This window comes from Phaenicophaeus curvirostris, chromosome 6, assembly GCF_032191515.1.
Source record: "Phaenicophaeus curvirostris isolate KB17595 chromosome 6, BPBGC_Pcur_1.0, whole genome shotgun sequence".
Taxonomy (NCBI): Eukaryota; Metazoa; Chordata; class Aves; order Cuculiformes; family Cuculidae; genus Phaenicophaeus; species Phaenicophaeus curvirostris.
The window spans coordinates 22,124,997-22,149,087 of NC_091397.1; the positions used below are offsets into that span (position 1 = coordinate 22,124,997).

Genomic DNA, 24,091 nt, shown 5'->3' on the forward strand with positions numbered 1-24,091 from the left:
TTTGTTTCTTTTGATCCCATGACAAACACAGCTGTACTATAAAACTGTAATAAATACTGGACTGCTAGCATCAATTTTATAATAAGAATAAATAGTTTTGAAGATGCCATGGCCTGAGACAAGAAAACGTGTACATGGGTATGTGGACTTTGCTGTGAAAAGCAACGCTCTACTGCTCTGAAATCATATCAAGTTTAGTTTTCCCACTGTTTAGGCCTGATATCTTGCGTATATTGAGTTACACTAAAGCAGCAAACTGCTGAACATAATCATATCAGATTTACCAAAACTATGCATTTTTTTCTTTACATCTGTTGCCTATTTTCATTTTTCTACTAAGGAAAATATGGTTCTAATGATGTTTCTTGAGCAGTAAGAATACTTCATATTTTTGAGCTGTTTTCTTAGCCAGCTAGAGTGTAACGAGTATCAGAACTGGTCAAAGCTGTTCTGGTTCTTATTAGAAATTTCAATAGGCTTTTGCTTGGAGTTGTTTTACAGAGAAAGATCTATTGAAAAGATGGGTGAGTTGACCACCCCCCCCCCCCAAATAAGTAGGAGTAAAAATATAAAATGGATAAGTAGGACTGATAGAAATATTTTTACATAGAACAAAACTAATTTCCTCCTCCATGCATCTTGGCAATGCTTTTGTTAGCATGGTTTATCTGTGATGTATTAATTAGTTAAAAAGTGGCAGCCTGAAAATAATGGCAACATTATATTTCCTGACAAAAAAACTAAATTGAATGCCACAAGACACAGCCATGACCATGGTCCATAAAATGCAAACAATTATTTTAGCAGTCTGCCAGCTGGTAGTTGCGAATAGCTTATCTGGCCACAATAAAATGGAAATTCTCTAGTCAATGTATAGTGCCCAATGAAGTATCTGCATCTCAGATGTTTAGTTCCTAGCCATCTTTCTGTCTTTTATAGATGAAAGTCACATAGAAAGCAAGGTAATAAATGGGTTTATTTCCTAGAGTTCAGGTTTCAATAACAGATGGACCAATGTCTCAACACCCATATAAATATTATGATAGGTTTCAGAGATTTTTTCCCATCTTGTCGAACCACACCATGAAGAAACCATAATAAAATATTGAAAAAAAATTTAAAAGGGCTCAGTCTTTCCAGGAAGTGTTGCTCAGGGCCTTGAAAGGTCCAGGCTAAAATTTTCCTGTAGGAATAGCACTACAGTCAGTGTATGTATTTTGTTGTCCCTCACTTCTTCACAAGTAAGTGGGAATTTATTCGTTTTGCTTTGAACTGGAGGGGTGGATTTTTTTCTTCTCCTTTTTTTCATTCAATTGTTTCATTAAAGAGGCTTCATTTCATGCTTTCTGCTGAGAAAAGTCAACCTTAACAAGGTTTTTAACAGAATGCCTTTTTGATTGATTTTTTTTCCTTCTGTTTCTCTGATTTTGGTGAAAGATAAGGTTTTTCATCCTTATTGTCCTAAGTTGTGAATGATATTATTTATCAGGAGGGGTAACTTGGTTTTAAATATCTTCATTGTGGCATCTGTTACTAGACAATGACTGGCTGGAGAAGTCAGAGTTTGAGAAGGATGAGGAAAGAAAGAAAAATGTTTGTGAACCTATGGACTTCAAAGTGTACCTGAAAGTGATGTGTAGGTTTGTCTGTTATTCTTTGTTGGCCACTGAATAGAAGTTGAAATCTCAGTTCCTATCTTTCTGACTGAGCTCAGTAATTATTAGGAGAATGTTGCTTGGCTTTTCTCTTCGGCTGAAGAAACAAAGACAGGAATGGAAGGTGATGTCTGACAAACATGTGCATGCAGATATACAGGGCATGGTTAAATGCAGCTGAGCTTAGATAGGAAAAAAATCTGAAGTCCTGCATGCATCTTGGGTGTCTGCTCATCTCATACTGAGACTCAGGAAAAAGGCTCAATCAGCTGGCAACTGATAGCTTGTTAGGTCACTGTAACTTGGTCATGTTTGATCAGTTTATTGGTGTGCCTAAATATGTTTATACAGGTCTATAGTAAGTGTGTTTGTGTGTAAATTGGCAGAAAAGAGAGATTGTTTTTGGATAGCTGCGCCCAGTGTTTCTAAGGAGTTTTGGTCTGAAATGTTACAAAGGAAATTTGTGTGCCTTCTTGGTAAAAATTAAGCCTGTTAGCATCTGCCAGAGCAGTAACAGAAGGCTTTGAAGCGCCGAAGTGTTTTTCCATTGCTTGTAGAGAGGAATATACGTCATGTACTAGTTTTTTCTTTTATTTTTCAAACATGCTTAGTGTTTCATAAAGGTCTAATTGTTAGGGATCCCAGTTTTCCCTTGGCAGAGTGAGATTGAAAAGAAGAAAATATGGATATGTTATAATTTTCTGCAGTATGAAATCGTGAGTGAGTAGTACAAAAGCTGACATTTTTCTCCATTTTTGACTATTAAAGTGGATTACTGCCATTTCTGGATTTTTTTTTCAGAAGAACAAACACATTCAATACCACATGAAAAAAATAGATTGAATAGCTTTCAAAACCTCAACCACTGGCAAGGCAAGATTGGTAAAATGTGTGATTGCCCTTGACAATTGCCACCTTCTTCTGTTTTTCATGATCTGTGATAAGTGTCTTAAAACTAAACTGAATTAATATTTTTTTCCAGGCATATAATAATCTCATTATGGTGTTAGGCTGCATTCTGAACTTTGGCAAAGAAACCAAAGTACTTTTCTTCCTGCTGACTTGGCTAACAGTTTTAACTGAAGGAACTATTACTGCCCAAGCACACTCCCAAGTGCAGTGTTAGTAAGGGGAGTGCAGAAGGAGGGTGCCAGCTCTCCTGCTGAAAGTAGAAGACAAGAGAATCCAGATCCCAGAAAAGAAGCAATTGACACCAAACATGACTTGATTAATGCTTTTCCTAATCATCATACTAGTGTCTATACTTGGACTTATTACACTGTAGCCAGAAGTCTGACTTTTCTGAGGAAGGTGCTGCTCCACTCCTGTATTTATCCCTCTTAACTTATAAAGAAGATTGTTATATACAGTGTAGAGCAATATACAGCATCCAGTTTCAAACAGCACACTTGGGATATCAGTTTCTGTATGGATTACTCCCAAATAAGTAAACTTCAGTGGGGAAGGGAACCTGGACAATTCTGTGGAAATTGTTCTTAAAAGGGCTGTTAAAAGTATTTTGGCTTCTGTGTTACTGATTTTACTCCAAGGGCCTCTATCTAGTACCTCAATTTTAATATTCTCCAAGGTGAAAACCAGTATTCATGGTCTCAGCCTCTGAGAGTATTGCAGCATCTCTGTCATTAAATATACATGAGTCAGGGGCCTACCCTTCCAAAATCAGGACGAAATGATTAGTTAAAAATAAGTAACTTATTAAATGTAGACATGTTTTAATTTAATTTTTTTAAATTATTTTTTGTGTAATATACCCTTAGGAAAAACTTGGGTCACATTTCTAAATTAGATTTCTAACCACGCAGTCAGGGTTCTCAAGAAATCACATGACCTAAGGATCTGAAATTTGATGGTAAGCCTTACTTATCATGAAACAACATGGGAGCTGGCAGCACAGCAAGGGCATTATAAGGATTTATAAGGCAGCATGAAGTTTTTAAGGTGACCAGGACCAACCTGATCATTATATGCATACATTGGAACATATCTGTGATGGTACGCATAAATGAGTAAAATTCTTGTTAAAGATCATGATTTTAGGTTAACGAGTGCATGAAAATTTTTTGACTTGTCAATAATGAAGTAAAACCCAATGGGAGAAAATGATTTGCCTGTTTCTGTGTCGTGTTTCTTTGTTCTCCTTGTGATGATTTAGGAACATTAGTCTGGCAGTTAGCTTCGGGGGTATCTATCTCACAGAAAACATTTTCAACAGAGGACTTCCAGCTAATGAAGATTGCAAAAAGACACCACTAAAAAAGGCACCATTAAAAGCAAAAGCATTTTACTAGTTAGAATGGATAGAGAACAGGCATAGAAATGACCAGCTATAGACACTGAGGGCCTGAAGTGTAATTTCATTCCTTCCTCCTAAATTATTACATGTATTGAAGTCTTAAGCACAAGTATTACTACACTGAAACTGTGCTACATTAGAAACAGATTTCAGAGGTCTGTGGTAACCAGCTTAAATAAGTATAAAGTTTACCATAATATTTTGCTTGTTCTTTCAGTTGTCCTTTATAATTAGTGTAGCCCTGCCTATTTGATAGAATGTATTTAAGAAATCTATTTCCGTTTCTTATCTTTGCAACCTGTAAGACCTGAAATAGGGGAATGAAGGACTAGAACGAGCCTCCAGGGTCTTCAAATCCAGCCCTCCATTTTACGCTTCTGCCCACTTTTCTTTGCCAAGAGCTACATAATGTGATCCTCTTCTTAATTAAATTAATCAAACTATATCATAAATAAACAGTGGACTCTCTTCCCCTTTCTGCATCTGTATGTTGGATGATTGCTCTAAAAAGTTGCTTCTTGATAGAAACTTTCTCCTAATTTCTGTGTATCAGTACTCATGGACAATTTTTAATTTCAGAGCTTGTACTGTCATTGAGAGTGTTTTTGGTTTTTCTTTTCTTCATGCTTCTTGATCTTTGTCTCTTTTTTTTCTCCTTCACTTGCTAAGCGAAACAAGTTAAGCTTGTCTAGTGTCTCTTGCCTACAGATCTATTAATTTCCTGTTATCTCCAAAACCTCTGTCTTACTTGCTCTTATTTGATTTCCAGAATATCAATGACCATGGTTATCCATATTTTTCCAGGCAACATGTCACCAATGCCTTATGCAGAAGCATCAAGATTCCCTCTTTTGACTGAAACCACCTGACATGGATCACATTTCTTCTTGCCCCTTTTGCAGCAAGATCACAAAACTTACTTAGACTGTGGTCAACAACACAATGGTCTTATATAACATTGTATAGCAGATATTTTTATTCCTGTTTCTTATATCTGTTCTTTCAACAGATCTTATTTTTATTTATTACTGAGGCTCTGGATAAGCATTAGTCCATGCTATTTTCTTCTTTCCAGCTCATAATACCAAGACGCTTCTACAGTGCTCACAGAAGAATTGATATAATTGATTTTAGTAGAAGACCTAAAGCAGAACTTCTTTGCCTTCATGATCTAAGGATTATACTATATTCCAACTGATTGTCACTTATGTCACAGAAAATGGGAAAAGAAGTTTAGATATAAAAATTCCCAAATCCCAGGTTTTATCATGGGGAATTCCAGAGAAAAATATAACATCTCCTCAGCTGCATTCAGTTTCCACCACCACTGCTTTTCAAAAATTTAGGAATCCTACCTTTTGTGTTGGCCAAGGCATCCCTTTCAGTTTCCTTTCTTTGCTTACCTGGTTTTAGGTCAAAGCCAACTTAGGCACCTGGAACTATTCCTACATTGCCTGTATATAACAGACATGATGTTCTGGAAAAGCTGAACAAATGAACTCAAACATAAGAAATCACATGATAAAAATGGATTTTGGTTTTAGTTTATAGGGATGACATTCAGCAGTAAAACAAAGAGTTGTAATGCACAGGAGCACAGGATGTTGGCTCTTCTGTCAGTTGGAAATAGAAATTTCCTGTTAACTTAGCATACATATTAAATTAATTCATACATGCTTCTTTTCTTTTTAAAGTGTGCTCACACAACTACAGTGCTGAAATTGGTGAGCTAACATCTCCAAACTATCCCAGTGACTACCCTGTCCGGACGGAGTGCATATACACCATCACAGTGGGAATAAACAGACAAATTGTGCTGCACTTCACCAACTTCTCCTTGGAAGGGAATAAACAATGTACGGATGATTATATAGAAATCAGGTAAGCCTAATTATTCATTCTGTCTTTATTAATGAAGTTGTCCAAATCCACTTTGGGATGTTCAGAATCTGTAGTTTTAAATATACACCTATGTTGTCACTGTGGGAAAAGAACTTACCAGAGAACTTTAAAGGCTGCCATTTCTTCCTCCGATCCTACTCTGTTGTTCGCTTTCACACTTGATAAATTCCCTTCAAAGAGCGAGTGGAGTATGTTAACTGTGTTCCCATGCACTGCATTCTGGTTGTTATCCTTAGTGCAGAAACAAGGAGTTTTATTGCCTGTTTTGTGACATATTCTCCATGCTATTTGAAAAGTCATGGCAATCAGGTGAAGTCCCTGGTGACTGGAAAAAAATGGAAACATTGTACCCATTTTTAAAAAGGGTAGAAAGGAGGACCATGGGAACTGCCCACCTCTGTGCCAGGGAAGGTGGTGGAACAGATCCTCCTAGAAGCTATGCTAAGGCATGTCAAGGACGGGGAGGTGATTTGAGAGAGCCAGTATGGCTTCACCAAGGGCGAGTCCTGCCTGACCAACCTAGTGGTCTTCTATGATGGAGTGACTACATCGGTGGACAAAGGAATCACTACAGATATCACCTACCAGGACTTCTCTAAGGCCTTTGATTGCCCTACAACATCCTTCTCTCTAAATTGGAGAAGTATGGATTTGATGGGTGGGCTGATTGGTGGATGAGGAACTGGTTGGATTATTGCATCCAGAGGGTAGCAGTTAACAGCTCGATGTCCAGATGAAGATCGATGATAAATGGTGTCTCTCAGGGGTCCATATTGGGACCAGTATTATTTAATATCTTCATCAATGACGTAAATAGTGGGATTGAGTGCATCCTCAGCAAGTTTGCAGACAACACCAGACTGAGTGGTGTTGTTGACATGCCTGAGAGAGCAGATACCATCCAGAGGGACCTGGATAAGCTTGAGAAGTAGGCACATGTGAACCTCATGAAGTTCAACAAGGCCAAGTGCAAGATCTTGTACCTGGGTTGGGGCAACCTCTGATATCAATAAAGGCTGAATGATGAAGGGATTGAAAGCAGCCCTGCTGAAAGGGACTTGGAGATACTGGTGGATGAATAACTGGTCATGAGCTCACAATGTGTGCAACTCAAAAGTAGCATAGCCAGCAGGTCAGGGAAGGTGATTTTTCCTCTCTTCTCCATTCTAGTAAGATAGAGAGCATTGGGATTCTGAATTCATGCTGTATTACCTGGTTGTTTTCAGCTGCACATACAAACTGGGGAAAGTTATGAAAAACTGAAAGGCTTTTTCAGTGTTTTTCCAAGTACTGTGCCTAATTTTTTTTCATTTTAAAATGACAATCTGACATAAAATTTAACATAACTTTTTTAACAGTTAAGACCTTAATTTGGGGTAGACTTGAATTATAATAGGATTTTTTTTTTCACTTTTTCACCTCGAGAACTCAGGACATTCATTTATTACATAAATCTAAGTCTATTGTCACTGTTAAGAGCTCAGCGGCATTAAACATATTTTAAGATGTGGCCAAAACATCGCTAAGTGCAACTCAGCACATTTCTGCTGCCATATCTATTTCAAGAATGTCTTAGCAAAGCTGATGGGGTAGCAACGTAAGTCTTAAGTGAGGTGCCGCTCTGGTTCCTTGTCCTGAGGTGTTCTCTTGTAAATTGCACTCAGTCAATGAAGAAAATTGTGTATCTCACCACAGCTGTAGAGGCCAAGATGCAAGTGAAGGGAGGTTGTTGCACAGTTCTTCAACTGCCAGTAACCTGAAACAGTGGCAAGCAGTTAAAGCTAGGAGGATGACAATAAAACAGAGCAGTGAGGTCTGAGTAGAAATTTCTCTCAAAAGCAGATATAAACTTGTGAAAATCTAATTGAAAGTACTACTGTCCACTTAAATCAGTTCAAGATCACAGCTATATATAGCTATAAATGTATTTATTATTGTTATAATGACCTATAGGGTGTTTGTAATATGAAGGTGCTTAAAGATAAGGTTAGGAAGCAACTGATAAGCAGGTTGTCACTGTCTTTTATTGCCATGAGGCATGTGCAGGAAGCAAAACAGGACATTAGGTGTGCGTCCTGATTACAGTATTAGAAAATTTTACTGGAAATACTTTTAAAAAAATAAGAAATAAGTGGTCATAGAAACAATACTGAAGGCTAAAAAAATATTTTGTAACATGCATCATATGGTAGAATATAAATGTGCCAGGCTAAGTGAACAAACTGTTATTTCTTGAAATCAGAAGATTACCTTTAGTTACACCAATGATTGCTACCTTGTAGAATACTGAGAAGGTCCTGTCTCTGCAGCATCAAGTCTACTTGAGACAATTCTGGAGGTGGTCATTATGTTGACAGCTCTGGACAGTCTGCATAGATCAGAGACTGGATTTACTGAGAAAGCAGGTACTTGTGGTAGGACTTCTAACTGCAAGTAGCAGGACACTTCCAGTATTTGGTAGCTCTATAGCTGTGGAAGATGGAGAGCCAAGATTAGTCTTTCCTGGGCCTGAGAAAACACCAAGATTTTTGCTTTGATATTTCTCATGTTTTCCCCCTTTGACCCAAGATTTTTCTACTCTGTCATTCTAGAGATGGAGGCTATGAAACTTCTCCTTCCCTTGGAAAATACTGTGGTACAGACCTGCCTCCTGTTATAATCTCCCATGGTAACAAGTTGTGGATAAACTTTGTAAGTGATGTGTTTGGCACGAGTACAGGATTTTCAGCAGAGTGGGATGGTACATCAGCAGGTAAAATGACTGCATCAAGCACAAAACAATTTTGCACATCTCATTTTTGATCTTTAATTTCTATTTAATTTCTCACCTTTTTCCCCACATCTTTTCTTCTTCCTGTCTTCTAAAATCTATCTGCTAACTATACAGCAACATATATTCATGTTGTTAAGATAAAGAATACTACTTTCTTGATCCTTGGGCTTTCTTTTTCTCCACGGGGAATGATATAATATTCCCTAGATATAATGTAGCATCAACTTTCTCCTGTGTTTAGGAAAGCAGTAACCACAAATTTAATGGAGAGGCTTCCATTTGGAGATTAGCTATCTATTAAGAGCACTCTTCAAATAAGATAGTTAATACTTCTAGGTGTTATGGGAGCTCTTCTGCTTACGGCACTGTTGGCTAAATGCAGATTGTTGGGGCATAACTGAAGAGGTTCAGGGCACGTGAAAGAGGTCAGTAATGTGAATCTCACACATTATGTATAATTCTTTACTCTGCTAGATGTTAAATGTTCGGTTTCTTTGCCATCTTCAGGTTGTGGTGGGACTTTGATGGCAGCTTCTGGTATATTCATGTCTCCCAACTACCCCATGCCATATTACCACAATTCAGAGTGCTACTGGATGCTCAGAGGAAACCAAGGAACCCCGTTTGAAATCCATTTTGAACAGTTCCATCTAGATTATCACCCAAAGTGCAACTTCGATTACCTGGCGGTATGTCCCTTATGACACTTTGCTCCACAGGAAGCAGCTGAGTATGAGGAGTACACAGGCACTGAAAAACATATGGCCCTGGTCTTCAAATGTTTGTATGTCAACAGACCCAGAACATGAAAGCTTCATGCTGACCTGCTACCTTCATATTACAGAGCAGTGAGAAGTAAGGCAGCAGTGTCTGTGTAGCTGCTGCTAAGAAAAGCGTTCTTATAAAGGCCACTGAGACGAGAATCTGTCTGTATCTTTTAAATTTGCTGTGTTCTGGACTGAGGCCTTAGTGTGCTTTCTTATTAACTTACAAAGAAATAGGCATTACAACGTCAATAACCTTATTGTTAATCCCAAATTTCATATTTGAATTGTTGCATAAATTATTTGAATGTTTTTAATAGGTTTGAAATGGAGTGCACGTTTCCCCTGTTCATGAGTAAGCCCCTCAAAACCCATCAGTATTTGATTAGTGACTTTCTGATTTTCCACTGATGTGGATTGTTTCTGAAATGCTTGTCAGGCTTTTCTCTGAGCAAAAATAGAATTTAACTTCTTATTTACCTAGTAACAATTCCCTTAAGTAGACGTTTATGAGGGAAAAATTAGTTGGATATGTAGTGTTATCTTCAGGTTTATTCAATTAATTTGTTTGGGGTTTTTTTATAAGGTATATGATGGCAACAGCAGTAATGCTAAACAGCTAGGGAAATTTTGTGGGAACCAGATACCACCACCCATCCATTCCAGTGGAGACAGCGTGTATGTAAAACTAAGGACAGATGGCAGCCTGAGTGGTGGAGGCTTTTTAGCCAAGTACAAACAGGGTAAGTAAGTTAAAGAAGATGGTAAGAATATGTATCTACTGTTCAGCTTGTTCCTGAAACTGCTTCTTGCAGCCCATGATCTTACTTATTCATGAACCGAGGACAATGTATAGAAAATATTATTGACCCAGATTCTCTAGTCTGCTGCAGTCACAGAATACAGAGTGCCAAAAATTATCTGCCCATCTGCCTCTGATGGAGATTATCTCCTCCCTAGAAGAAAGCTGGAGAGGTGGTTCTACTTATATTACCTGTTCCAGTGACACTTGCCGCTCCAGATTTACTCAGAATAACAAGCTGAAGTTCCACTACAGGGTAGATTGGACTGTTCTTGTTCTGCTCAGCCAATCTCTGGACTTTTCAACAGAAAAGGCAGATAGAACAAGCTTCTCTGTTTTCTAGCTGCTTGTGAAGCCGAATGGCAAAGAATAAGTGAGTTAACCCTTAGCCATCCTGGGTCATGGTGGGTGCTTAGGATCATTTAGTCCAACTGGGACACTTCAAAAAGTTTCATTTTTCATATGGTAAGGGTCACAATTTTCTTGCAAACTTTTTTCCATTAAAATAGTTCTACCCCAGAAATATCAGAATATTATTAGGAGAAAAATCCAAGAAGATACACGACAAATTAAAGTTATTTTTTTTCCCAGTCATAATCTTGAATATTGACCTAATTTTTACTTTTCTCCTTATACAGTTTAGCATATATGATTAAATGCACATTGGAACATGCACAATTTCACCACATATGAAATGACTTGCAAGCATCTTTGCATACTCTAAATATAATGTGTTCAAGAGATAGGGATTGCTATGGGTTCACAGACATTAAGTTGTCATGGGTTTGGCCAATAGTAAATGGATCATGAGAAAAACAAAGCCTATTAATCCACTTGTGGCACATATAAAAATTAGAAGAGTGAGGCTCCGTCATTCCTTAAAGATAGTACAGGCTTACCTACAGTGTACTTTTCGGACTGCTAAGTCAAGATGATATATTAGAAGTGTTTCCCTTCTTTCATTAATTAAACAGAGAGAGTACTTTCAAAGCACTCAGATGCAGAACTTGAGCTATCAGATGTGATCTACGTCTTACATTCATATTTAATTCTTGAAGATGCATAAAAGAAAGCTTTCAATGGCTTATCTAAAAGCTAAAATTATGTAGGAGGTAGTGGTATGGAATTAGATGCCAGATGCATTTACATGTACTTGAAAGAACTGTAATGATAGATTGGAAAATATTGCAAAGGTAAACATGGTATCAAGTTGACATTCAAAGACATCTTTGTGTCTGATACCTGTTTCTAATAAAATCCTGACAGAAGGAGTAGCAGCTTTTACCCATCTTGTGTTCTTCAAAATCCATTTTGTGCTCATCTGGTCCTTTCAGACAGTGTATGCTTCAGTGTAGCTCTGCAGATAAGTTCCACTCCACCTAACTCTGACCTTCAGCTGTATCTGGAGCATTTTGAAGTCCTAAAAACACAGACTTTGCTGCTCTGTAAATCACTTGGAAAGAATAAAAAAACTTTGCAGGACATAGGTGCATTATCCCTAGTGACAGACAGTAGAAGAATTTTGCAAGTGAATCTCAGCTATTTCTGCTGTTCAAACACTGGAGATTTGCTGTAGAAAGCAAACTACCTGTTCTGCTCCCTGGATGCTGCCTACTTATTCTCTGTGCACTACACTGATCTGCTCCCTATACACACTGTATGTTGTTTCCAGTCAAGGGATTGCCCACATTGATAATTTCTGTATTTAGTGAAAGTTGGATAGAGGAAAATGAGACTCACAGATCTGATACCATAACTGTAATTTAACACCTTACCTAGTTCAGTTTCTTTTCCATTTTCTCTGCACTTCAAGGAAAACTCTTACTGTTCCAGGTGAGTGTCCAGTTCTTATGCTAAGATGCTACTGGATAACTCATGAGTAGAATCATGGCTCCTTTTTAAAGAATTTCATGATCACTTCCAGTTCCTGGAGCTAGAAAATTCAGTACAAGTAGTGTACTTTCCATTCATTATTTTAACCAGGTATTATAATTTTTCCCCAGTTTTCTGAAACAAACTACATTAATCCATTAGTCAATCTTTCTTGAACATCCTCTGCAAATTTGCAAATTGTTTCAAATGAAGGGGCAAATTTCTATTATTAGTTTAAAAAAAAAAAACAGAAAAACCCCCATATTTCAGGAATAAGCATGTACTCAGAGTTAAAGAAAACTGCCAAAAAAATATATGTGCTACATATACTGATAAGTCTGCAAATGTCAGAAAAGGAAGACATAACAGAGCTGAAGGATTCAAGTTTGGAAAGTCTGCATTTTGTCTGCAACATACGCAATATGTTCCTGAATACATCACAATGCTCTTTCTGCATGATTTGTATTCTCTAACCTGTGAATAATAATATTTCTTGTATTATAATGCTATCTATAACTTCAATTAGTAGTTTTTTGAGATACTGGGTTAATAAGCACCACACAAATATAATTTATTTTCACTTTTTTTTCAGTTTGCCATGAAGTACTCACTGTTAATCGTAGCCATGGCGTATTGGAAAGTTTAAATTATCCAAATAATTACCCATTAAATGAGCACTGTGACTGGACTATCCAAACCACAAAAGGGAACACACTCAACTATAGCTTCACAGCCTTTGATTTAGAAGATGGATCTGATTGTGACTGTGACTTCTTGAAGGTACGAACCCAAATTATAGAAATAAGAAAACCCAGGTCTTCGCTTCTAAAGAAACACAGTAAAATGCAGAACACAAAGGGGAAATTCAACTTTTCTAAATTTAGCCATTAAAACTCAAGTGTTAAGTCTAAACAATTTATTCCTGTTTCCTCTGCGGTCAGTAGGGAATGAAGCATTGCTAGACCTTAAGACTGCAACAGGGAGGATGAATCACTTTGCAGGTGACTGGATTTGCTTCTTAGAGTCTAGCTATCACCTTAGATTAAAAGCACTGTTTTTTATGGGTGAAGTGAAATCTTATGATTCTAGCTTCACATAAAGAAGAAATTCTGAGATTAGTAAATTGATTGCAAAAGGGTAATGACCCATTTTTTTCCTCTTGTTTTTATTTCAAAAGGAGTGAGATATGTTCTAAAACTTTAAAATATGTTATTTCTACATTTTTAAAGGGGAGGGGTGTTGTCTACTGTTTGTATTTTCCTTTTCATTATTAATTTACTTTTTTAAAGGGATTGGAAGAAACTGAATTTACCCACAAACAAAATGAAAAATTTTTAGTCAAATAAAGCCATCCAGTCAATCTAAAGCCAAATACCCTTTATTTTCAAAATCTCAAAAAATTGATTTCTGGGACAACTGATAAGATATTTTCTCTATTTTGTACTTTGTACTGTGGGAAGTGGAGTGTAGTCGTGATCACTGCTATACTAAGGATTATTATCTCCTGCCTACAATTTTGTGTTTTGGTGAACTAATCCATCCCTCAGATCTCACTGTTACACAGGATGCTAGCATGTAGCCCCTGTGATCTACTTACTTAGGTTTTGCACAAGACAAACGGAAATTTAGAGAAGAGTTAGAGAAGACCCCCTACAGCAGAGAAGAGGGCTAAGGAATACTGCTCACATTTCTGGGGATACTTACTTATACTGGGGTCTCACAGAAGGTCCAGCAATCCGCCTGGTGATGGAATAAACTGTTCCCTATAGATGTCCTCCCTCCCTCCTCCTACCTCCTTAGTATGCCAGCTTTCACAGCTCAAAATTGGTAACAAACTAGCAAAAGCAATATTCTTCCAGCTTTCTTCTCTTTATGGTCAGGAATAAAAAGAAAGAATAGACACATGAAGAAAATATACAAGGAAGCACTGTATTGAGGACTAACTGTTAAGCCCTGGTTCATTTTTTGTGAGAAGGCTTGAGAAAGAAGCATTGCAACCAGCCAGTGCTAGTCTCAAGATGCGTAAGCTCTTGATCCATGAAAAGCAGGAGCCTTGCATGCAGTAGCCAGCCACTAAAGAGCAAGAGACATGCCAGAAGATGCTATTCTAAGTAAAGGCTGGAGGAATAGTGCCAGAGGCAAGGACCTAATCCAAAGCACTTAACAAAAATAAAACATATTGGAGGGAGTGAAGAGACAGGGAGCAGAAAAGTACTCGCATTCCTAGTTTTAACAAATTTTCAGTGCTTCTAATCATAGAAAATACAGACTGAAAAAGATATAAAGAGGAAAATGCAAGGGAAAAACAAAGTCATGGAAGTGTGTTAAGGAGGCTTTAATTAGCAGTTCATGTGAAATTACAAATCGTTCTCTAAATGCCATTAAGAAATGCCACTTGGAAAAGATATTCTCATTTGGTTATTGCTTGCTGCACAAATATGTGCCATAGTGTAAAAAAGAGAGCAAGGTTGAACCAGCCAGGGTACTGAGTAGCGTTTGCTTCCACCCCGTATCTTGCGAAAGGGGAGTATGTTGGCAAGGCTGGGAGTGCTCTGTGGTGTAGGGGAAAGGGGGAATCATCTGGAACAAGTGTGCAGTTCACTTTCTAAGCAGCCTGAAGGTATTTGGGACTTTTTGGTCTGAAATCTGTCTGACGCTACTGCAAACTGTAAAACCGGTTAATAAAAACGACCTCAAACAACTCAGAGCTGTTCAGCTAAGATAAATCTCTTTTCTGCCACATGCTAGTTTTGAGATTCTTTTACTGCAAAGAGGCCTAAAAGGGGAAAGCTCTGATTCCCTGGCTGAATATAACAATGAGAAAATAGAGGTATAATCCTGTTCACTGTAGTCCAAGTCAGTGGTGCATGGACCACGTGCCAGAATGCTTCACCATTTTCTTGGAGGAAATGGAAAGCTGCTGCTCAGACATGTATTTGCACTCACAAAACAGAATGGCAGGTGATGTTTTTTCTCAGGAGCTTTTAAGTGCCCCTTTTCCCATCTCCTTTTGGATTTAGTTGTAGCAGCTCTGTCACTCAACCCCTTGCAGCAGGCAGCAATGCTCTACTTGGCTTCTTAGCTCTGAGGCAGCCCTGACAGTAGTAGCCTGGTGCTACAATGCAGCTGGCAGCTGGCAGGCTTGGTGACAATATTTGCTGCTGCTTGCTGGGAGGCTGGGGACAGGAAGGACAAAAGTTAACTGTTTGGTTGGATTAGGTGATAATCACAGTGTGATGGTAGAGGGAGTAAGGGAAAGTGACATGTGATGGAGAAGGACAAGATTAAACATTGCAGAGGTGTTATGGCAGAGACCTGACCTGCATGAGCGGAGTACAATCAAGAAATGGCAGTTGAAAAAGGAAATAGCAGACTTGCTTTTAGAAGTCAGTAGGAGAAACGGATTTAATGCATGTGGACATACTTTTAGACATTGCAAATATTTCAAACTAGAGCTCTGATTTATTGGAAATCTTTCTGAATTGTGAAGAAAACCATTGTGCTTTGTGGGATGGGGGCAGCTAGAGTGGGTGAGCTGTGTTCCTGGATGGACCTGGCCCACTGTCCCAGTCTCCATACTGGAAAAGGGTCTCTTTTTCGGCTTCATGCTTTATTATGACTTACACTTCTGACCCAAACCCATATGTAGTATACAAAAAAAGGATTTTGCCTCGTGACTAGTTTGGTCATGAGGCAAATATAGACTATATTAATTTGGTATTTGCTCCCTGGCTTAGTCCACATATGAGTCAGTAATTAAATATGTAGAATAATGACAAAACCAACAGTTTCTACACACAAGGATTCCTGGTGGTTGTCAGTTACTAAGAAAATTTAGGCCAAATAACTGTTTCAAATATAGGACAAGGAAGAAGATAGTCAGACCATTCTGTGATTCTATGTTTCTGTGATTCTGTGATGGTGTCCAAAGAGTACAAGTAAGTGTAAATACAGTGCGTGGCTGTCCCAGGCTGAATTGCAGCCACAGCTGTTCAATGAGAAGTCAGCCACGTATTGTATTACCTATTTCCTTTTCTCCTTTGATCATGGGATACTTCTTGTGGGCCAGACCACTGCTTGCAGCAGCTGGCTGGTGTTACTCATGGTGAGCAGCATTCCTTTTCCTCAGGGAGCCTTGATTGACTCTGACTTGGTCTGCCTGGGCAGGGTGTGTAAGTCCACAACTTCAGCATGTATAACTATTTATACCTGTGTCAAGTAGTAAGGAGAAAACCCTCTTCATCTGATTTGGTGCCCATGTGCCAATTTTCTGCCCATGTGTAGGTGCCAGAAACCAAGACAGGGCAGTGCAGGAGGGAGGCAAGCCTGCAGTTTTCTATAATTTCAGTCTCTAGCATGAATCTTATACTAGCACTTTATCAACAAATAAGCAGCATGCAGTGTTTCATGGCCTGTCACGGGATGTTGGCTCATTGCAGGATGTGTGACAGTTTGGAAAGGACTTTTACAGCAAAGTTTCAGGAACATGAGATTAATTGCTTGTGATAAGAAGTGACCATCATAGAATCTTAGAATGGTTTGGCTTGGAAGGGACAATGAAGATCATCTAGTCCATTCCCCCTGCACTGAGCAGGGACATCTTGATCTAGATTGGATTGCTTAGAGCTCCATCCAACCTAACTTTGAAGATCTTTGAAACACATCAAAGAAGCTTTATGTTTTTTTATAGGAAGGCACGAGGCAATAGATCAGTAGGGTAATGGTGGTGTACCATTTGCCTCAAACTTTAGCAAGTGTAGTATCATTTGCTGGGACGCATCTATACCTAATGTTCCTTGGTTCCAGTACTGCATGAATACAGGCAGCTTTGGGTTCCTCTGTCCCAGGACAGCAGTAATGCAAGCTAACTGCAGGATTGCTAGTGTTTCACAGACCAAGTCTTAAAACAAAATACAACCCCAAGAAACCAACCAACCAACCAAACTCAGATGAAAAACAGTAGAGAACCAGAAGTAATTCTGAAGTATGCTGTAGAAGTTATCAGGTATTAGGTCATTCCACTTAACAACAAACAATTTTGATCATTGTGAGTGGAATACAATTCTTATAGAGCAGTACCAGGTCTTGCACTTAACAAAAGCAACCTTGTTTCACAAGGATTGTAAAACGAGAAACTAACTTAAAAAAAAAAGAAGAGAAAAAGAGAGAGACAGAACATGTGCAGAGTCACCAGTGCAAAACCTACCAGACACAGTGGTGGTCCACCCTCCTTACACACCTTGCACAAAGATGGCAGTGCTCTGCTTGGGCTGGTTTGACCAGCTGGCATTTAGTGCAGGAGTCCCTTTTCACACCTTCCAGCTGGCATCCTGGAATAGCCTTGACCTCCCCCTTCACAGCACAGCCACTGGCAGCTCCTGACGTGGTGATGCCATGAAGCCCATTGGAGCTCCCTCTGGTATGATATAAAGGCATACCAAATAACAGACTGTTTCCTAGCGATGCTGCATTAGCTGTAATTAGATTGGATGGTCTTTAAATTATATTACGTGCTGTGGATTGGCCTAATAACCTAACATTAGTCTTTCTAGAGGAGCCATCAGGCTGTAGCCAATGAGATATTGCAGACAATGACATAGAAATGTCATTTCTTCCTCTACATTCTCTAGGTTTTTAGCTGAACAAGCATATATTTAACTGCCCATCTTTAATGATTAATTACCTTCTTATTTATAATGACAGAACATAACCTCCACAGAGGTGAAACAATTTTATACGGAGAATGTCATGCTGTTTCCTGGAAGATCAGAGTCTTGCAGGAGGACTGAAATTTATTCCTTTCTTAGCTGAGAGAAATAACGTTAAACCCACTAATCTTTCTCAATATTCTTCTGCTCAGAAAGTACAACTGTCCCTTGAAGTCCAGTCTGTTTAGCATCTGCTTTTAGTAAGTACAGGGAAGACCTTGCCCAGCCTTTTGCAAGGTACTACCAGCCTGATAAGCAGATGTTAAAACTGTGTTATGTGACAAGACAAGTTTCAGAATCCTCTGTTTGGGTCTCACCTCTTCTGTCTGTGCAGCACATTAGTCTAGCAGCAGGGATGGAGTTATCATTGGGTTAATGCAAAAGTACATCTTATGGGGGCAAACAACTGCCTGATAACAACAGTAACCTTCCTTCTGCTGCAGGGCGGGACAGAGTTCCTCTTTGGAATAAAGCTCTTCCTTGCTTGCTGGCAAAGCCAGTGTGTTTAAGCAGTTCTGACTCTTTCAGCAGTTAGGCTCAGAGTGGTTAAAATACCATTGTACCCTTACATGTGGAATAATATCAAATGAGTACATTAATTAATATGGCATCTGCTTCTGAGAACTGTTTCATTTCCATCTGCTGGTAACAGGATACGTTCTTTTCTTTTCCCTTTTTTTAAACCACAGTAGCATTCCATGCCATAATATCCTTTTTCTCCACCTGGGAATACTGCATTAGATAATTGTTGCTTGCACTCAGCTGGTCATCCTCTTTTCTTATTAGCTTTTCAGAAAAACTGAAAAAACCTTTGCCTGTTTCTAGTTTTACTCCCTTTTATAGTTGTACTTAGTAAATATGCTTAAACCATATTAAGAGATTACCATTATTACATTTAATTTATGAGTGTGTCTTTATAAAGTGCTGCAGGAATTCTCCAAGCACAGAGAATAGCTTTGCCTATGGCTGTGCATTGATTTACAAAATGTCACCGATATTACATCACCTCAAGGAAGCAGATGATATATTAAATATACGCATCCAGGTTTTGCACACAGACATCAAATTACAGCCTGCTGGCTACACTGCAGTTGGTATCCATTAACATATTACCATTCGAGCTGGCAGCAAGCCAGCTCATCCCTGAATTCCTTCAAGAGTTTATGGGCCTCCACAAGAAGTCCTTCAGTGTAAGACTGTAAGGATAAAAGTGACAATTCTCCTTGGCTTTCTGTGGCAGGCCTTAGCATCGGTACACAAGGAAATCATAGCCCTTGCACTGATTTTTAATGAAAGATCTGGACACTTGGAAGGAGAGTGTTGGGGCAGAAATCTGCCCACCTTAGACAAAACTTGCTCAGGGCTCAGATTTTTGTTTTCCTAATTGCCTACATTGCCAGAATCAAAGTACACTTTGGCACACAAAACTCCCCACCCCTCAAGATGGCTAAATTTGTCAATGATATAAGGGTTGCATGGCGCCTACAGAAACCTCAGATGACAAGAAGCACGAGTGAAGCCAGCACAGACTGTGCTCTTGGACTCACAAAATGAGTCAGACCTTCACGGACTCTGTGTTTTCCACACCCTGCCAGCTCAGAGCAATGTGACTTTGCCTGTATGTTCAGGAAAAAGCACTGAACAATGAAGTAACTGTAAAATAATACCATATGATGGTAGTGTGCATGCCCCTCCTAGGGGAAAGAGCATTTGGGACTCATCTATTTGCAGCTGGATTCTTCTCTCCTCTGTTCTTCTGTATTCCATTTTTTGCTGGAAAGCCTTGCCAGCATCTGTGAGACTGTGCAATGAGATGGCTTATCCCATTCAGCACAGACATCACAATATGAAATGACATGGTGCCTTGAGAAACCCCATCTGAATTGTTCAAAGCTTCCCCTCATCAAAGGGAAGCACACAGATGACTCAGAGAAAACCACACCAGACTTTGAGGAAGGTCTCCCCTCCCCACTGTTCCCATTAACAGGTGGTTTTGCTTTCCTGAAAGCCTAAGAGGAAAGCCTAAGCCCTTTTCTCCCATCTTCATTTGCTGAGACCAAGATACAGCTCTCCTCAGTTGCCATAGTTATGCATGATGCAAATTTTCTCAAATGGGGGGGACTCCCAGAGAGGATCTTGCCCTTTCTGACCTCTGATGGTGTCATTGGGACATTGCTTGCATTGACAGTTCGGTTTGTCTGCGCTGAGTAAGTACATGAGGAGCAGCACTCAGGCCTCTGCGTGCATCAGCACTGCTGCAAACTGCTCAGACTCACCCTGGGCTTTTCAGAGCAGACAAAACTTCTCCATCTCCCCCAGCTGCTGCATCCCTAGGCATAGCCCCTTCTCTTTGTAAGGAGCTTTTCCCATAGTAGCAGCTTTCTGATGAAGAATAGCTTTGGAAATATTATTGTTCCAAGCTCTGAAACAGTCCTACTTCCTCCACCATGAGTAGATTCCAGACAACATGGTAATCAGGTGGAGGTGCTCTCCTACTACAGGCTTGAGGATTTGAAATATGGTGAACAAATAAGCTTTTGAGTGCAGCTCTTGTGGTTGACCAACTGGATGCATATCTCCTGGGTGTTCCTTTCTTAAACAGCAGCTATTTCCTACTCCAGTATCTAAAACAGTTTTAAAGTTTCATCCAGAGATACACTCTGCATTTCTTACATTCTTATAATAAATCCAGAGCCCTGCTATAAAAATTACTCTTTTTATATCATTTGCAGAAATAAAGCTTTTCTAGAAAGACAAGAATGAGCAGATTTGCCTGTAGCTAGAAATCCTTGTTTTCTTTGACAATGTGGTAATGTAAGGGATGAAAAAGTATTTAAAAAAAAATATCACTGCTGTCCAATGTGGAATTTGACTTTGCTTGAAACTATCAGAGGGCTCTGAGTATTTCAGGTTGAGGTTACGAGACAAAACATAGGCTCAGATACAACTCCAACTATTGAAATTTTGGACATTTATACATATCCATATGTCAGATAAATCCCAGTGAGATTGACCAGTGTGCCTATATGTCTAATGATGCGCTGTGTCAAATTCCATTGTGCTATGGCATAAAATGGTTAATTAGTGAAAGTGTGTCATTGTGTAGCGACAAGAAAGTTGCCTACAGTGTTCAGAGGAAGGAGTTATTTATTAAAGGTCTTCTAGGGCAGAAACATATTTAAGCAGTCATATTAAAACACTAGTATGAGTTCTTAATGAGGGCTTTTCTTCGAGCGGCAATTGCCAACGCTTCTCACCATGCAAGTACAAACATAACCTTATTTTGTTCTCCTGTTTGTTCAGAAATAACAAGGCTCCACACAATGAGTCGCTCCAAGTCTTAAGCTGCCTTTGTTTCTATGAAAACTATGTCGCTGTGGTTCTAAGAGTGTGCAATGTGCCACATCCTGGAACTTTAGTTTGTTTGGCTTTTTTTCTCTGGCTGACAGACCTACAGGTTCTTAACTCTAGTGCTTCTAGAAGGAAATGTGTTGCTTGGAAATGGATTATTTTTATTTATGTTAATCCTTGCTTTAACAGTTAATGGTCATCTCACTTTGGAGTCCATTCTGTTAGTTGGATGATGATTATGTTGCGTGGTTTTTGTTTCTTTTTTTTTTTCTGGTAACACATTTGTTGCAATCAAAATATCCTTTCCAAAAAAATGCATTTAGGAAGAGCTGCTCAGGTTCCTGTGGTTGCTGCCTCTAGTGTTCAGATCAATCAAAATGATCCCATATCAGGCTTTCCGCTTCAAAGAGGAAAGGGATACTTGTGTGTGTCAGAATAGCTCTTTGAGGATGCCCTAGACACTCCAGCAATGGGTGTGGCACATGCAGTTATGCTGGTCTAATCCAAGGCACAACCTCCTTTTCTGAGTTCTGCCCAGGGCTGTTTCTGCTGGTCACTGTAAAGAGATTTTCAGACTGCTGACAATTCATTTCAAGACTCAAATCAAAACAATTATTGATATAATTACTCATAATTATATTATGAATAATGACATCTGATAATAGAATTATTTACAGTACCATAAAAGGAGAACTGTCAGTATTCATAGGATGTATTTTCCCTTCATATGAAATGGAAAGAGCCTTTTCACTGGAATAAAGTCCTCCAAGAGAAAATTGTAATTTTGTCCTAAAACCCCATCAGTTTTCTGCAGGAAAACCAAACAGATGGAGTCCCACAGCCTGTCTAGAAGGATTCTGACAGTTTCACTTTGCAAGAAGGAATAAGCTTGATAAAGTGCTCAGCTAGAAAAATGTCCCTGCTTCAAGTAGTCCAAATGGAACAAGTTCAAAGTTTCTTTCATCCCATTTGTTTGAGATCTTTTTTTCTTGCCATGCAGCAGAAACGCCATTTTCCAGTTGTCTCAGTCCTTGAGCCCTTGCTCCTGTTCTGGCAATGAGCTTCTCTGTGGCACAGGTCATGCCACTTCTCTTTGCTCTTTCAAAGACAGGTGAACAGCTGTGGCCTCCAGGGCATCCTTACTGGTGTCAGCAACAGATTTTGAGGCTGAAAAGCCAGAAAAGGCAAAATGTAATAGTAGTGACCACAGCGTCTCCTCTAGGTGAGCTACCCAAGCCAAACATTTCCTGCAGCCTTGGATAGCCCTGCTATCTCAGCCCCACTGCAAAGTACAGCAGATAGTTTTCAGCTGCTACTTTGCTGTAGGGCAGTCCCACAGACTGATTCTTCCCTGTAGAGAGCTGGTACCTCCCCTCTCTACTTCTGTGCCAGCCTATATGCTTGCTCCTAGACAGCCTGATGAGGAGTTTCTCTTAACAGTTACTGAGCCCATGCCTAACATTACAATTTGTCTGAATGCACTGCATCCCTGCCTGGCCCTGGTGCCTGGATGCAGGCTGATGACACCGAGCACTCCAGGTGCTGCTGGGCAATTGCTTTATGTAAAGAGGGGTAGCTAAGAATCTGAACATGTGCTACAGCTGTTTGCATATTTTGCCTGTTAGATTGTCTACCAAACTCATTACTAAGCCCTTGGATTTTCTGGTGGAGCCTAGGAGGTCTGAACAAAGAATAACTCACAAAACAAATGCCTGCACAGAAAGGGAGCAAAGCTCAATCCCCAGTTCCTAGAGTAAGTATGGTACCAGCCTAGCTAATAAACTGCCCCCAAATTAAATTGTCTCCCACAGATTAGAAGAGTACTTTTCTTAGGATAGCCTGGGGAAGAACCTTTGCTTGATTTGCAGCAGTTTAGGATAGCACAGCTGACAAAGCAGACCCTTAAGGAAGAAACACTATCTCAGAGATCAGAAATCATGGCTCATGAGGTCTGTATTCAGCTTAGTTTCTCTTGCCTGTATTTGTGTAAGAGCAAAATGTGGTTTGAGAAGTTCAAAATGTCTTGTGAAAACACACAGCTGTTCCCTTCATTTAGAAGTGAAAGACAGCTCGAAATTCTAGGAGTCGCATTTCTGCCTCCCTCAATGAGTTACAGCTGGCCAGACACCCGAATTTCCTGCGAAACTCCCCTCTGAACCCCGTCCCACGGGGCAGCGCAGCATGAAGGGGTTGCCATAGTAACCGTCCTTTGTGTCTCAAAAAACTGATGGACTGTTTTCAGGGGAAATTACACAGAAATGTGACATTCTCTGTCTTAGATAAAAATAACACTCCCTTGATGAATCAAAGTTCCAGGAGACTTATGAAGGTTGATTTTTTTTTTTTGTTTGCATTTGAAAGTTTCTGGGTATGATTAGTCCATAGTTCTTTAGACAGATTTTTTACTTGTAATCGCTAAAGCTAACAGCTGATAGTTGAATATGTATCTTAAGACAGTTTTTGCTTCTATTCAGAGTATATTCAAAATCTCCACATTGATTCATTCTTCCCCATTGATACTTTTCTGGTGTAAGGTTTCCATGGCTTGAAGCCACAGAAATATGAGTAGTATATACCACAAATCTGCTGAAGGAAGTAGTACTATTAAAAAATCTAATTGGATCTGACTAATTCATTTTGCTGAACTTAAGCAGTATGTGTGAAGTTCTTGGCTTGGAGGAAGATCAAAACTGTAATGCTGGGCATGGGACAACTCATCTTTCTGTCAGGCAGTCCTTCAAGCTTTGCATGTGGAAAGAATACAAATGGATCTTCAAATTCTTGTCATCTAATCTTTGTGACAACTTTGTATCTACTATTGACCACATCTAATCAAGGATTTGGAAAAACTACCAACAATGGGTCTGCAATTACAAACTTTCTCAAGTTTTTCTGATCTCACCTAGAGAAATCATACCAAATGGAGTGGTAGTTCCATATTCTTTCATGC

At 39.2% G+C, this 24,091-nt stretch overlaps 1 protein-coding gene across 1 annotated transcript in view; it reads left to right on the forward strand.

The window, feature by feature from the left end:
• CUBN (cubilin) overlaps positions 1-24,091 on the forward strand; it is a 140,709-nt gene that overhangs the window by 27,571 nt on the left and 89,047 nt on the right. The window contains exons 23-27 of the mRNA XM_069859559.1: positions 5,664-5,850; positions 8,463-8,623; positions 9,152-9,333; positions 9,995-10,151; positions 12,675-12,862. Coding sequence (XP_069715660.1) covers positions 5,664-5,850; positions 8,463-8,623; positions 9,152-9,333; positions 9,995-10,151; positions 12,675-12,862 — 875 coding nt within the window. The remainder of the gene's footprint in view (positions 1-5,663; positions 5,851-8,462; positions 8,624-9,151; positions 9,334-9,994; positions 10,152-12,674; positions 12,863-24,091) is intronic.